The sequence below is a fragment of the Artemia sp. Qi Xiang Cuo genome, chromosome 2 (genome assembly GCF_049724085.1).
Source record: "Artemia sp. Qi Xiang Cuo chromosome 2, ASM4972408v1, whole genome shotgun sequence".
NCBI classification, from domain to species: domain Eukaryota; kingdom Metazoa; phylum Arthropoda; class Branchiopoda; order Anostraca; family Artemiidae; genus Artemia; species Artemia sp. Qi Xiang Cuo.
The window spans coordinates 9,796,868-9,813,528 of NC_142795.1; the positions used below are offsets into that span (position 1 = coordinate 9,796,868).

Sequence of the window (16,661 nt, forward strand, 5' to 3'; positions counted from 1 at the left end):
TCCACAACAATAGCATTCCACTTAAAATTATACAAAAAAGCAAAAGAACTTTCGGTTTTTCACTGGTTTTGGCGCTTGGGGTTTTCAAGAGTGAAAAACCCAAAGAGTGAAAATTGAGATACGCCTTTTATACTTTGGAAAACGTAATTACTTCCAGATCGTTCGAGTTGCATACAGAACCGGAGACTCCCCGATTACCCTAAGATGATGCATCAGCATCTTAACTTGAATAGTCAATCCGATTCTTTTATTTAAACAGAAACATTAAAATAATTACAAAAACATAGAAAATGAGAATTCCTTTTAAAATATACACGTATTTACATTTTTGGCATCTTTGATGACCTGAAATACAAGAAAAAATTAAAATGATAAACATGTAAATAAACACACTATATCTAAAAATAATCTCTCTACATTCAAACAATTCTTTTGTTTCGGGAATATTTAATATTTAATTTTACCTCTATTAGTTATTTAGAACCAACAAATACCTGTCTGCTTAATCTAAAATAATAATAATAATAATAATCCCAAAAATAATTTATTATTAATATTATTTAACATTTACGTAATTAAATATTAATCAGTGAACATAATTAAAGCGCTAATAATAAATTGTTAAGACCTGGATCCAGGACGATCAAAACCTTAGCTCCTTCCTCGACTGTAAAAAAATCCTTTAAAATTAATGAGTTATACATTTAGAAAAACGGTTAAGGGACGATCCCTCTACCAATCTGAGTAGAATGACAGAATGGCAACCGAAATTTTGTTTCTCTTAACAGATAGGCTGAATTTACTTTATATCAATCAAATAAGAGGCAAACATTCTTAGACGCGCTGCATCCAGAAGATTCAACCAGCAGAAAGATACACTAAGAAACACTGCACACAGAGAGGGAGAAACACCCAGAAGAGTAAAAAGAGGATGATTCTACAAGTCGAAGACTGCACCAAGAGAGACCACACCCAAAACATTCCACTGCCATAACAAAGCATCCAGGAGGATTTTAACCTCGAAGATTAAAGCCAGAATATTTCGGATAGAAAGATGGCAACGGCAAAACGTTGCATCCATATAGGATTTTCATAGTTCGTAACATCGATAGCTTGAAAGCTTCCTGAGGGATCTTTATGGCTCAACCCCCGCGCTCCCTCACCTAAACTCATCTGTATAGAGACAGTGCCCGGAAAATCAGGACTGTTCAGGGAATAATTCCAGATCTTCCGAATCATACTCTTCCTTACCATCATAGTGAGTCATCTTCCCCTATTGAGAGCTTTGCTCCTTCACATAAAACCTTTACTCTCTTAAGATATGTTCTTATAACATTCTCCGTCCCCATTCTCTCAGGTCCCGGGTTTATAATACTTCATATGTAAAAGCTGACGTATCCACATTACCCTTTCTCTTATTATAAACCAAGATAGGGATTGGACAATATTTTAGTAAAGCTTCTTGTTTAAAACAGAATCGCTCATACAAGTATCTAAAACTATCCTTAGACAATCGCCCTGGAAGATATCGTCATATTTTTCTGACTTCCATAAAGACTTCCATAAGAACCATTCATAACAAGTGGTAACACTCTATAACTGTATACCATACTGTATAACTTGGCACCTTTCCATAGACGGAAAGTGTTAGTAGGATGGCTTCTAGTATGCTAGCCTTAGTTCCTAGACTTATTTCAGTTCATGGCTAATAATTTTATTTTAAATCAGGGGAATTCAGATTATTTTAAATCGTGGTGTATATGAGAGATACATAGATCGCATACGACACATCAAATCATGTTGTCTTTAAGCAAGATATAGATATTAAGAGATATAAAAGTAAATAAATATTTGTGCTAATCTTAGGTATTTAGAGGCATTAATTTCTAAGTTCTTAAATACTAAAATATTTTCGGGATAATCTTGGTCAGCTTCCTGCGTATAGATCTCTAAGTGCCACAAATCAAGAAAGAACCCCTAGAGGACTCTTTCCTTCTTACTCATTTTCTCCATTTTAGGAGGGACAAAATGCGCCCTGGATACGACAATATGTTTCATAAGAAGCATGCTTAAGGGTCAAATGCTTTTATTTTTGTAACCTCAGAAGTTCCTTAGCGATGGGAGGAACTCCTTGTCCCTAAGGAATGGGATAAGCCGAATAAGTGACAACTTATTCGAATAAGTTGTTATAACCGGAATAATATAATATGTATTATAACCCGAATAAGGCCTAAGTGACAACTTAGGCCTTGCCTAAGCTTTAGTCATTCATTTTTTCTCAGTCAATGCTCTTCTTGGAGTGTCTTCTAGTAGATATTTATAAAAGAAACAAGAAGAAAAAAAAACCTTCCGTCTGAAGGATCTCCCTTCCTCTTTTGTATAATTTTCTGAATTTGACTCCATTCTCGATCCAATTCGGCTTTTTCATTCTTTTCGCTTCTCACTTTCCTTGTTTTCCTGCCGTCGGCCATTTTAACGCCATATTGAAAAGCTGCCTTGGGTAAAGCCTCTTTGTTGGCCATGTAGTCACTATACTCTTCCGCTGTGTCAAAATCCCATCGGCCGATTGGTCCTTTCTTGTTACCCTATAGGACAATAGAAACACTAGCTTAGAAATGAGTTACCCTGGACAATAGAAACACTAGTTTAGAAATGACCCAAGATTAGCGTCAAACATACTCAAAATGGTGAAACATAATAGGCTAGTGGCATCTTTATAATGAGCCCTAATAGATTTTAATTTGGGTTTCGATTACTTGTTTATACATATTTATGATGAAATGATATTTTCTCCTGTATGGGAAATTAGATCATTATCTTATTTTTTTTCAAAGATTGCGTTACTGATTACAACCGGGCCAGCCTTCGGTTAACTTGTGGACCTTGTACTGTTTTGGGCTTTTTGCAAAGATAGGTCTGTCCAAATCCAGTATATATTTGATGCGGAATAAAGAAACAATCATTTCGTTTGTCGAATTTGTATGCTATTATTAAAGTTGCTTTGGTAGCGTGATGGATTGAACTCTGCTTAGCAATTTGGTGCTGGGGTTAAAACCTAGTTTCCAGAGGGCCGACGGAGAAGGGGACCGTTAGTTAAATAAATTCCCATTAAACATCTGTGGATGTCCTATGTGCTACAAAAGGCCCAGGAGGAACTACTTTTTTTTATTCGTTGTTAAAACTGTCTAGCTTTCTATTTGAACTTTCCACTTTTATTATTCATCTTTTTTTCGGACCAAGAGAGGTACCTTATAATATCACGGTTCCCTAACGGCTTTATCACAAAAAAGGACTGTTCCAAGCAATCAGCCTGCTGATTTGTATAGAAAAGTACATGAGTGTCATTAATAAGTAGCTGTAACAGTATCTTGATTCGAGCTTTTTAGTATTTAACATCTAAAACAAAACAAAAATCTGCGATGTGTTATATGATTACACAAGCACAGGATTAAATTGAGCTTCTATCTCAGGGGTATGACATTCACATTCTCTCCAAGAACGTCACCAATCTTTGGTGATTTTTAGCATGCTAGTCTGCTTTGTAAACTTCAGGACTATGGAGCGGGTGTTCAACTCGTTCAGGTCCTTTCAGATTTCTTGCGTCAACAGCTTTAAGAGATGCCCATAAAGGTCTTATTTCGAAGGGACACGGAGTGCTAGCTGGAGTGCCTCAAGAAAATATCCTAGACCCAACTCTTCCTGGTGTTTATATATCAATTTCCAGGGGGAAATCTTATGCATAAGCCCAATCATTATGCTGATGATACAATGACCATACAGTCCCTGAGCAATAAGATCCAGATAAATACTCTTTGAAGCTTTATGCACGCCTGGTGAAGATGAGAACTCTTCTAGACGAATAAACCGACAGAGTTTCTGATTTCCAGTGAAAAAATTACAAAACACTATCTTGAGCTCACCTTCTAAAGGCTGGCAATACTAAGAGCTAATATTCTACTTCTTCTAGCAATGAACTTCTCGTCAGGTCTTATTTAGGCCAAAAACCTTAGTGAAGTAAAAATATCTTGCTCCCGTAAGCTAGGAGTTATCCTCTGGTGCGAAAACCATCTCCCCAATCAATATATCTTTTCAGTATACAAAGCTTGGAATAGGCCTGATTTTGAATATGCTTTTTTACTCTATGCTTTTGCTTCAAAGACCCATATTAATCATCTACAGCGAACGCAAAATTTCAAAATTTTACGAAAGCCCATCAGGTAAACAGGTCGCCATCCCCCCTCAAACGTTATAGAAATATTTTAACGTGACATTTGTTTCAGTAATTTACAAGTATACGCATTATCCTCCATCTCAGAAACCGTCAAAGCTCATGTCTAGAAGAGCTAGGTCGGCGAGACACATTAGGAATGCTGCTTGTCAAGACTACTTACAGCAGGACAGTCCCCATTAAGAGTACCTTAGAGAGAATTTGGTTCGACGCACTGTTGCCATGTGGAGTGACCACTCGGCCGGAATTATTTAGAAAGAAACTTCTTTTAGTTATTTCAAGAAAATGTATCATAAATAGGCCTACTTAAAATGAAAAAAATTATTGCCATGACTAGCGGCATATCGTTAGATGACGGCACCGTGGAATTTGCTGCACGCAAAAAAAAAATCTATTTGAACCATATATCCATAGATGAATACGTATTGTTACAGGAATGCGTTTTTTAAGTGGCTATAATTAATTTGAGGGGCACTTATTGACCAGAAAGTTTAGATGATGTAGGATAACGTTTTTTTTTTAAGAAAGTGTCCCCCGCGAAAAGCTAAATAAAGTTGTCGAACAAGAAGTGATGGGGACAAAATGTTCCAAAACAAACTCTGAAATCAGGCTAAATAAAGAAAAATCTTAGCAAATAACTATATATAATATAATTGCTATAAATTCAGGCTATAACTATACATGTCAGTCAATTAGTCCTACATATGTTTATAAGAATGATTCCATTAATACGTCTTAAATTATGGAAAAAAAAAATAAAGAACTGAAAAGATATGGAGATGAACCCATATAATCACACACAAAAAAAGAGTTTTGCAAAAACCAAGCAACACAACTTTTTTTCTGGACTTAACTCTTTTGCTAGGGGACATCTGCATAGAAAAAAGAATAAGCTAAACTAAATCGGATATTCGACAGGACGTTAACCCAATTTATTACCAGAAATAATATACGGCTAAAATATCTATCTGATAGAGCAGAGTTGTCTTCCAAAAAGAGCAATAATAAATTATCCTTTCAGATAGAACAACCAGAAAACAAATTTCATTTATTCATTCATGCTATTTATGTTTGGTTTAATTTTGATTTAGTTTATGGCTTCATTTCTCCTCGTTTTAGGTTTTGACATAGCTCTTTCCTTTTCTTTGAAAATCTTATTTCGGAAAACCTTATAATATAAAAGAAATCTCAAGTGGATAATACAAAATCGATCAAAAAAACGTTAAGAGCTTTGTGCTATGATAGTCGGTGGAAAAATTTTCAGAGCATTGAGATAGAACTTCAACATTAAGCAAGGCTTATTTATTTATTCATAAACTTAAGAAAAATTAATCTTAAATTAATTATCATAAAACTAAATTAACTATAATTGATACATCAGAATAAATTAATATGTTCAATAGAATAAATTAAGATAAATGAACTAATATATTATAAATCTATTTATGTAATATAATTAATTATCAGTAAATAGTTGAGTAGAACACGGCTAAGGTTATAGTTTCTAGAGATGTTCTTTAAGTTTAATATTTATTATAAAACTGGTATAAAAGTTGAAAACAAAAACTGGTAACAAACTGGTAACAAAATGCAGGTTTTACTTTTGGAGTCTGGAGTTTATCGAAATTAACATTCCGACTATATATAAACAAAGAGTTATAGACTTCGTGACCCCAAAAATTTATCTCTGGGAATTCAGGACTATAGATTTACACTCGCAATTAGACAGCCCCGATCATAATTCGAAAAAAAAAACTGTATTCCGTGGTAGACATTTTCGAGAGGAAGAGACATTTTCAAGGGAGACGATTAGAGCTCCCTGATGTTCTGGTGGTCCACTCTGAGTCTTAGGAACACATAGTTTAGCATCCTTTAGCTCATTGGCACCAATTCACGAAAATGTTGAAAGGGAGGGGGGAGGGAAATGCATTTTCGAAATATAGAAGGGGATTTTGTCCCCTTTCCTAAATACCAAAAAAATGTTAAAAAAAAATGCCCCTCCCCCAAAAAAAACACCAAGTGGATGTGATCAAACAATACTTACAATTCGTCTATATAGAAGTTTGGACTAATTAAGGATTATTCGAAGAACAGACAGTCACAATCGGGGAGTTGCTGGGAGTCCCAAAACCAGATGGATTTGAATTTGGAGTTACTACGTCGAGATAGAGCAAGTGTAGGGGTCTCTGGGCTGTGGGGGCCAAAAGGTGTTCACTTTCTTTCAATTTCAGCGTTGTCTATTTCCTAAAACTTATGATCTAGGCCCAAGCAACAAAATTCTAAACCACTAGGCAAAACAAAATTATTCTTTGATTTATTTGGTTCAAAAAAATTATCTCTTTTTATTTTATTTTTATTGCATTTCTACTAAGCTTTAAAGAGTTTTTTTGTTTATTTTGTTTTTTTTCCTTTCTTGTATTTCACACTGTTTACAAATTTGCATTTAAAAAATTGCAAAAGACAGAATTATCAATACAGAATCATCAGGATCTTTGTCTTTTACTAGCAGTTTTTCATTATTAATAAGGTACAAAGATCCAAAGTCAAGTCTGATAATAGGCAAGAAAAGAAAAATCTTTTCAAATATTAAAAATATGGGAAAAAAACCGAAACTATGATAGCTTACAGCATCCATTTTGGTATAATCTACTTCTTCATCAGAGTCAACAATAGCATCTTGCATTTCTTCAAAACCAGGATAGCATTCAGCATATCCCTCTGGTTCATTTGTGAGCTTGGCCATTATTCCCGTCTTCCCTTCAGGCTTCCTTCCATCTTGTGGTTTCAACATATTACCAAGACTATAAAAAGAAAAGCAGGCAATTTAAAAACTTAGGAAACCCTAGGTTAGCAACTGCGTTGCATACTAAATACATAAAATCAACACTAAAGGGGTTGAAAAACAATACTATTGTAAACTACCAAAAAAGGACTCAAGGGGGCACACACATTCTAGGTAGGTGTCTCATCAGCATTGAAAACTAATTAATAGTTTTACTTGCTAGAATTTCTAAGTACCAAATGACAATTTTATCTCAGAATAAACTGGAAAATCTGACTGGAAAAATATAGGTTAAATTTTTTTAGAAACACAAAGAAAAACTCAAAAGCCTTAAATATGAAGTCACGATAAGACGAGTACAAGGCCGAAAATCCAAACTACCGACCATAGAGAGTGGAGGCCATAAGCCGGTTCCTTAGTAGTATAGAAATAAAATTACACAGTTCACCATGAACAAATGGTCTGACTTTTGCCCTTCCAAAGCATATAGCTATATTTATAGTGAAATTCAGCAATGAGAAAAAAAAGCCACGAAACATGAACCTTTTCTCGCCACTGAAAAATGCGTAATTTAATTAAGAGGACAACCAAAATGAATTATAGCGATAATACAGCAATATACACTTGCAAATGAAAGGAAGTACTGTTTATTTGTGTTGTGTTATAATTACATTCAGGCTAAGGATAATATCTAGATACAAAAATAAAGCAATCTTCGGTTATACAAAAGATCTTTCAATAATATAAACATAATTTTTATTAATAAACCACAATTGCACGCAGTAGGAGGAGGGGAAAAGACCCACCCTCTCCCTCTATTTGACCAATCCAAATCAAGGAAATTACTTCAATTTTTCCTTGGGCGGGAGGCAAGAGGGGGGGGGGGAATTTGGGTAAGAAAGACTAAGATTAAACAAATTCGTGTTCTTATCCAATTTCCGAATATTCCACCATTATACAAATTTTCCAGCCATAGAGGGACAGAAAGATTCCTCATCAAAATCCCCCTCCCTCAAACTCCAGAACAGCCAATATAATAAGGGAATAGTTTGTTAGGCTCAGGATTGCCACCTGTAGCACGAAAGTGGTATATTAGCACTATTTCATTATGTGTAGCACTGTAGCACGTGCTTCGAGGTTGCCTCCTGTAGTACAAAGGTGCTATTTTAGAACTATTTTAGCACTATCACAGTCAACTATTACAATAAATTTACTGCTTCTTTCTCTTGATAAAAATAAAAGTGTTATATAGTCGACGTATATGTTTGATTTACTTGGTTAGGAGTAAACGTCCACGGGAGTGGAAAATGGATTTTGGAGAGGAGGAGGGAGTGACAATTTTTGAGGTCATTTTTGAAATCAGTGATTTTTTAACACTAGTTACGTAAAAATCACGCGTCTTCAATATCTATATCTATGCCGGTAGTCAGGAGGATACTGAAGAAATTTAAACAATAATGTGTCAAATAAACAAAAATGTAGAAGTTTTATTTTTCATTATAAGATTTATTTTTAATTTTGCAAAGCATGGGCAAAAAAAAAGATCCAAAGAAATATCTTAGAATCCCAGTGGAGTTCTTTAAAGATGGTCAAACGAGAAACTTTATATATGCCACGACAAAGGACAACACTTCACCAATTTGTAAGCTTAACTGTGCGACGAGTTTGCAGAAATACCAGTTTGCCACGGAAACAATTTTTAATCAGAACCGCTAGTAAGCTTTTCACCCTTTCACAAAAATACGACTTCAATTAAATTTTCTACCGAAGGTTGGTCACCACTGCAAGACGACCCTAAAACGAGCGCGAGGCCGATGTCCAAGGTAATTTGGATTTGAAGTACATTTTGTGTAAAAGTACCCAAATTTTAAATCACAACCCAACTCAACCACATGAAAACATACATGCAACAAACAGGTGGCAGGCTAGATCTAAGCGCTAACTTCAGTTTTGATACCCTTATTAACACCAATGCCAAAAAAATAAACTTACGTGCTCTCTGCTTCCTCGATAACAGTACTCTTTTCGTCCCGTTTCTCCCTGTCTTCTCCACCAAAATAACTCGTACGTTTCTCCTCTTTAACATATCTGTCACGATCACGTGATCGAGCATCCTTTTCTGTCCGCTCTCTCTCTCTAAAATGATAACACATTTTAAAACGCTTAAACAGGCTTAAATTTTTAGTTAGGTTTTATTTTTTCACTCAGAACAGATTGTTGACAAAAGACAACTCGTGACTCCCAAAACAGAATTTCATAATGTTTAGAATTAATGTTTCATAATGTTCAAAATAATGTTCAGGAATTTTAGAATTCCTAATGGTTTATTACAAACATTGTAACATTCTTTTTCGAAGCAATATCAATATGTATGCACTTTACAATTACATTTATCGTTAGCTACTTTAAGTAATTATAAAAGTTCCGCAGCCAATGATGATGGTGAGGAAAAGGAGGTCAACCCCATGAATACAAATTATGGGCATACATGGGCATATAAGAAACGGCAAGGAAGGTTCCGCACTGAGGACAGTCGAGCAGAAGTCTCACACTGTCCAGTCTCGACCATCCTTCTTTTGTCCACATGCTGGAGATATTCTCGTTCTTTCTTCTCAGCAAGTTGCTTTATTTTGTAATCTTACCGTTTAAAGTAAATTGGCATCAATACGCTCTTCCAGTCTTGATACATTATTAAAATATATTTTTCGCCATTCCCGCTTCCCTTGTGTTTGAGGTGTCATTCTTGGAGGCAATCTTTAGAGTAAAGATAGGGGATTGAGGAGGGGGCATCCCCACTACACTAGGATATTTTTTTCATTTTCTGTTTTAATGTTCCTCTTTAAAATTCCTTTACAAAACTTATTTTTTTATTTAATGTCTGTTAGTTTTAATACCATATCCCGGGATACCCTAAATAGGAGGACGGCTACTAACTCCTCAAACCTTAAACTTTACACTGTAGTTTAACTTATGCAGAATAATACTTCGGGAAAAAGAGCTCATTTAGCATATTTGCTGTTTGAAATAAATTGTAATTTTTCTAAATAAACTACGGTCCCCACCCACAATATACAGGAACTTCCACCCCGTCTGCACCTTCATCGTATTCTCGCGCCTCCTTCCATACTGAACGCTTCATCCTATATTCACCCATGTATATAACTGTCTGGCTTCTCTGATTGCTTTTCTATTTCATCTTTTAAAGCATGGATGTTGCAGAATCCAAATCAGTTAGATAAGCATTATTTCAACCACTTACAGACAATTATGCATAAACCTATATATTATCTGGATAGTATTTAAGCATTTGTTCTGCAGAGATGCTCTTGGACAATGGATTTATCAATGATTAAACAGAATGGCCACAAATAAACATAAATTGCAATGCTGGGATTTCTTTTTCTTCCCTGCAATATTTTGGAGATTGGTTTTGGAAGAAAAAAATAGTAAAGCAAAATATATTTTCAAGATAAGTAGGATACAAAAAAAAGAAAAATGAATGAAAATAAACATAATTTACCTGCTTTGTTTCTCCTCAGTTGTAATTGGTGCAACATATTCACCAATTTCACCGTAAATGCTGTCATCCACTGGCTTTACCTGGAAAAAAGGATCTACTTGCAAGGCCATAACGAAGAAATTGTATAAGCAGTGACAGTGCATGTTTTCAAAAACCCACTTGAAAACTTAAAAGCCATTTGAAAACTTTTAATTCTAGCGATGAGGCAAGCTCCAAGAGCCACCAAGTTTTCAATTAGTCCCACTCTTGTGGAATAAATAAGTAATTATAAATGCATCACTCGGACATATTTGGGCAAGATATTTTGTAACTTCGATGTAACACCTTTATTGTTCTCTTAGACCACACTGCCGCTGTTCCTATTTTGTAAAATGACATCTTCTGACTGCATGAATAACATATCTTGCTTCTTTGATCACAATAAAATTACTTACGCAAAATTATTCAATTTTTGTTCATCGTAATTTTTTTTGTAATTGGTTTTCTATATCCTTTTTAATTTTAGATTCTTAAGAGTAGAGTGATTTTCATATCGCCCCTATTTTCATTTTAGCTGCCAAGGTGTTATTATATGTGCAGCAAAGTATTAGAGTTAGATACCAAGGACATGAAATTAAAAAGTTTTTCGTCCCTTGGACCCATTTGCATAGGATAGTTTTTACGAAGATTTTTAGTTTTTAAAATTTTTATAATGCCTATAGAACCACATTATAGAGTGCCACATTTTTGTCAATGTTGCCATGTTGAAGCATGAAAATAAATGAGCAAAACAATTCGTCAAGCCTGACAACGCTTTTTGTCCGTAAAAACTCAAAGATTAACAATCAGTTGATTCCCAACGATTTTAACTAAAAGAAAACTATACTTTAGCTATATTTAGACACAACTCTAACGGTAACTAGAATCAAAAACGCTTTAACTGCATATGGAGGTACTCTCTGTAAAAAAAAAGTTCCGATTTTTCCTTCTTTTTAAGACATATGTGGTTATGGAAGTTTCAATGTAGCCAATTCAAAAAATCATAATTCATTTTTACTGTCCTTGATACGAAAAGACAGAAATTATTATCATTCCAAGTTATAAATGTTATTCGGTTTTCCAATAAGTCACTCCATTAATGATAGTACATGTAAATATATACCATCGTATGAATTCCAGAGCCACTACTGAACCCCACAGACAACCGTCTAATGATAGTTTCAAAGGAATCGGTAAGCAAGAACGTCATCTATGTCTTGGAACGTCATCTCCCACACCTTAAAGCTTCCCACTATATAGAGACCCAAAATGCCTTCAACGAGTTTTAAACGATCTGTCAATCGCAGCTTACCAATGAGATACACGGAACCATCTGTGGATATATAGGAGCATATATACAAGATTCCTCAGAGGCTCCATATGCAGAAGGAAGTGAAATCCAGACAATACTGTAAAGTTTATGATGAGGGAAGCAACTGACAGGGTAGTAGTATTCTCTCACGACCTTTGGCATTTTTCGCAGAGCTTTAGCTCACACAGAAACAGCGCATACTGGTTGTGCTGTTTCGGAATAATAGAACTTATGGCTAATGCCACTTCATGGGAATTCAACGAGATTTTTTAACTTTGGCCATGACCAAAATCTTAACCATGACCACCCATTTAAACACTTAGGACAAAAATTACACCTAAGCACAGTCAACCAAAATTGTAGTTAGAAAATATCAGCCATAATAAATTCAAAAATAAAAGCGCTTCAAATCAAATTTGCTACTACATAGTAATCACCATCAATTAGGGCTCACTAAAGAAATGCACACAAGCCTTTGTGGATTTCGTCGCTTTAAATTCATGACCTATGCATAGTTGCGCACCAACCACAATATGGCAAATACGGTAACCCTATGGTACATGAACCTTGTGAAATACGTGCATATTGAAAAATCGGGAATTCACAGGAATTAGATGAAACCATTTTTGCTCAAGAAATTATTATACCTCTTCTCACAAAAAGTAAGGACACATCTAAATGCATCCTAAGCTAATAGAAAGTCAAAATATTGACACAAGGGGATTGATTTTGAAGGGGATTGACACGATTGGGAGATTTTTCCTGGGGCAAGGAGGCCAAAAGCAGAAAAACAAGCATATTTTTGGGGAAACATTTTTTTTTTTAAACAAAACCTCATGAAACTTATTCTGGCAAAAAGTGAGGACAGAACTAAATTTATCCTTAACCAAAATAGACACAAGGATATTTCAATAACAACAGTGCCTGCAGTTTTATTTGAACTTCAGATGAAATTAAAGTGCCTACTCCGCGTGATGAGTGGTCAAGTATGGCTCTGAAGCGTAAGTGCTCCGAAAGACGGAGGAGGATTTACAAACGTTTTAAAGAGAAATTATAGCCTACGAATTTTTTTGGGTACCCGACTGACTGATAATATCTCAAACAGTAAGCTGAAAAAAAAATGTGGTTCAATCCCGTTTTCTAAGGGCATAATGCAAGAAAGGATGAGATGGTTGGAACACATTCTGAGGATGAAATAAACAGATTGCCAAAGATTGTTGGCAAAACGAAAAGTAAATCGTCCTTAAGTAGGGTGGGAGGTTTCGTCAGGAAACATATAAGGGAAATGGGAACTTCTTGTGAGGGTGTAAAGAGGGAGGGTATGAATAGATTGTGATGTAAGAGGGGCTTTCGTAGCTGTGTTGGCCTCAGGCGGCTTGGTACTGCAGCAAGTTAACAGTAGTAGTAGTCTTAAATCAGCTAGTCTTTTAAGTACTTGAACATTAAAAAGTAAATAAATAAATAGTAAATAAAAAGTATAAAAAAAGACTTGGAACCATTTATAAACGTCATGAAAACCATGAAAACCAGCAGGAAATATACAAGTTTGCCCCAATTTTCCTGTCCTCAGGAAGAAAAAAACCGATAAAAAAGTGAAGAGTCACAACACTTGGGGAAATAAAACACTTCTCTGATTTTTCTTTCCTCTAACCGCCCCCTTTTATGAAAACTGTGTGACACCACTCCTCCTCTTCCCATGAAATTAATTATAATCTCTATGAAAATATCTTATGGTTAGATAGCACAGTAACATCTTTACCTCTTAAATCAGCAAAACAAATAAGCTGTATTTAAACCTACCTTTAGTTTATAATTTTTCTAAGTATTGCAACTATACCGTAAAAAACAAACCTTACAAGAAAAAAAAGGAAAAACATTTGGAGCTTGAAAAGCTTAGAATTCAATTAAACTTTTGCTTTAAAGAGACCTAATCAGACATTTTATATAGAAGTTATATTCTATATAACTTATATATAGATTTCTACATAGCTTCTATATAGACTTCAATATAGCTTCAATATAGACATTCTACATAGAAGCTATATTCTATATAGCTTCTATATAGACTTCAATATAGCTTCAATATAGACATTCTATATAGAAACTATATTCTATATAGCTTCTATATAGACTTCAATATAGTTTCAATATAGACATTCTATATGAAAACTAAATTCTATATAGCTTCTATATAGAGTTCAATATAGCTTCTATATAGCTTCAATATAGACATTCTATATAGAAACTATATTCTATATAGCTTCTAATATAGCTTCAATATAGACATTCTATATAGAAGCTATATTCTATATAGCTTCTATATAGACTTCAATATAGCTTCTATATAGCTTCAATATAGGCATTCTATATAGAAGCTATATTCTATATAGCTTATATATAGACTTCAATATAGCTTCAATATAGACATTCTATATAGAAGCTATATTCTATATAGCTTCTATATAGACTTCAATATAGACATTCTATATAGAAGCTGTATTGTATAGACTTCAATATAGCTTCTATATAGCTTCAATATAGACATTCTATATAAAAGCTATATTCTATATAACTTCTATATAGACTTCAATACAGCTTCTATATAGCTTCAATATAGACATTCTATATAGAAGCTATATTTTATATAGCTCCAATATAGATATTCTATATAGAAGCTATATTCTATATAGCTTCTATATAGACTTCAACAAAGCTTCAATATAAAAATTCTATACAGAAGCTATATTCTATAAATTATATATAGACTTCAAAATAACTTTAATATATAGACATTCTATATTCTATATATAGAAGCAGCGACGAAAAGGTAGCCAATGGAAGACTAACAAAAATATACTAGCTTTGATTAAAAAAAAGTAATTAATAAAGCTGAATTAATAAAAAGGCTTACTCTTTCTTCGGCAGCTTTCCCGGATTTATCCTTCTTTACTTTTTCTTTTTTAGATTTCTTACCACCTGCTCTAAGATACGATAATATCTGAGACAATTTGTTGATAACAATGTCGTTAGTGGTTAATGTTGTCTGAAGCTGTAAAAGAAAGAAAACGTCAGAACCTCTCTAAAATAAGATAAAATTAATTATAAGAAAGGAAATAAAGGTCAATTTAATCCATAAACAACACTTCTAAGACTTTTTCTTTTTTCTAAATTAGAATATTGAATTAAACATGAATTTAAAAAAGCAATTAAACAAAAAATAAAAATAATAACTCATCAATTTATATAATGCATCAAGACAAAAATGAAAATAATGACACATCAATTTACAAAAGCAATTAGACAAAAACAATAACTCGTCAATTTACAAAAGCGATTAGAAAGAAATAAAATTAATAATAAAAATAAAACAATAATAAAAATAAAAACTATAATAATAAGCATCTGCTTTTTTCTGAGACCCAACTGGGTGTCACTGCGTTAAAAAAGCAACTAAACAAAAAATAAAAATAATAGCACATCAATTTACAAAAGCAATAAGACAAAAATAAAAATAATAACACATCAATTTACAAAAGCAATTAGACAAAAACAAAAACAATAACACGTCAATTTACAAAAGCAATTAGAAAAAATTAAATGAATAATAAAAACAAAACAATAATAAAAATAAAAACTATAATAACAAGTATCTGCTTTGTGTCGGAAAGGCAATCAACTTCACATTTATCAAAATATTGACACAAAGTCCTCAACCGTTTGCGAGCATTTTGTGAGCAGATCTGTAGTATATTTGCTGAAAATTTAATTAGATTGTACATTTACTATGTTAATAAGTTTTTTAATATTTGTTATGAGACAGGGGAAAATTTTAATAAACGATATTCAATTCGATTTTTTTATTATTATTATTTATCTTTTTTGCAAAAACATTTTTTCTTTGTGTATTAACCATTGCTGTGTTGTTGTTTTTTTTGGGAGGGGGGGGGGGGAAATATCCCAGGGATTGTACGCAGCAGAGTAATTTGACGATAAAATCTAAGAAAATGAAAAATTGACTTTGGCCAGATTAGCTTATGAAAAATCGATATATTACAATCTTTTAGAAAAAACTTGCCCAAAGAAATAACAGTCAAATAACACCGATCGAGTTTGAACAGCTTAAAAATAAGAAAATTGAACCGAAGTCAAGATAGGGGGGGGGGGGCTGTTTTTTTTTTGCATAAAAAATGTAATTTGCGAGGAAGTCCTAAACTAGGAATTACTTTCAAACTGTAAATACCCATAAACTCTAATTCCTTCTTCTTTTTTTTACCTTTTTTTTACACCTATAGAAAGAAAAACTAAATTACAAATCTTCTTGAAATTCGGATCATAGGTAATATAAATAAAAGAGGGTCAAATGAACAATGTTTGATTTTCGTTTGGGAGAGGGGGGGGGGGTAGGATCACGGTAGTAGACATAAAAGGAAGTGCAATGGACAAAATTTGAGGGGTAAGCTTAATTCAAATTTGAATTAAGCTACACGTCTGGCATAGACACATTTTTCGGATCTTCTCCTCCACCCTCCTTCCACTGAGAGTCTCTATAGTAAGACTAGTAGCGATACGAAGAAGGGAAAAATTGTTGCGGGGAAGTGCTACCCCCGTCAATTAAAGACTGGTGTTTCCCCTAGTTTTTGACAGTATTAACAACACAGTTCTCCAGATGACTGAAAATCTATTCGATATGCTTTGGTTTTAGGTAGTTGGGGTGATAAATAAGTAAATTCAATTATATGTCATCATCAACAAACTATTTTAATATCATTTAATTGGCACTGCATTTTCTCTATATGTTTAA

General features: G+C 33.7%; 1 protein-coding gene across 1 annotated transcript in view; it reads right to left on the bottom strand.

Annotated features, from left to right (window-relative positions):
- Positions 1-230: 230 nt before the first annotated feature.
- Positions 231-16,661, bottom strand: part of beag (IC cytokine homolog beag) — a 62,470-nt gene continuing 46,039 nt past the window's right edge. The window contains exons 7-12 of the mRNA XM_089099070.1: positions 14,772-14,909; positions 10,531-10,610; positions 9,003-9,146; positions 6,855-7,029; positions 2,347-2,585; positions 231-345 (exon numbers count right to left, since the gene is read on the bottom strand). Coding sequence (XP_088955196.1) covers positions 321-345; positions 2,347-2,585; positions 6,855-7,029; positions 9,003-9,146; positions 10,531-10,610; positions 14,772-14,909 — 801 coding nt within the window. The 3' untranslated portion in view covers positions 231-320. The remainder of the gene's footprint in view (positions 346-2,346; positions 2,586-6,854; positions 7,030-9,002; positions 9,147-10,530; positions 10,611-14,771; positions 14,910-16,661) is intronic.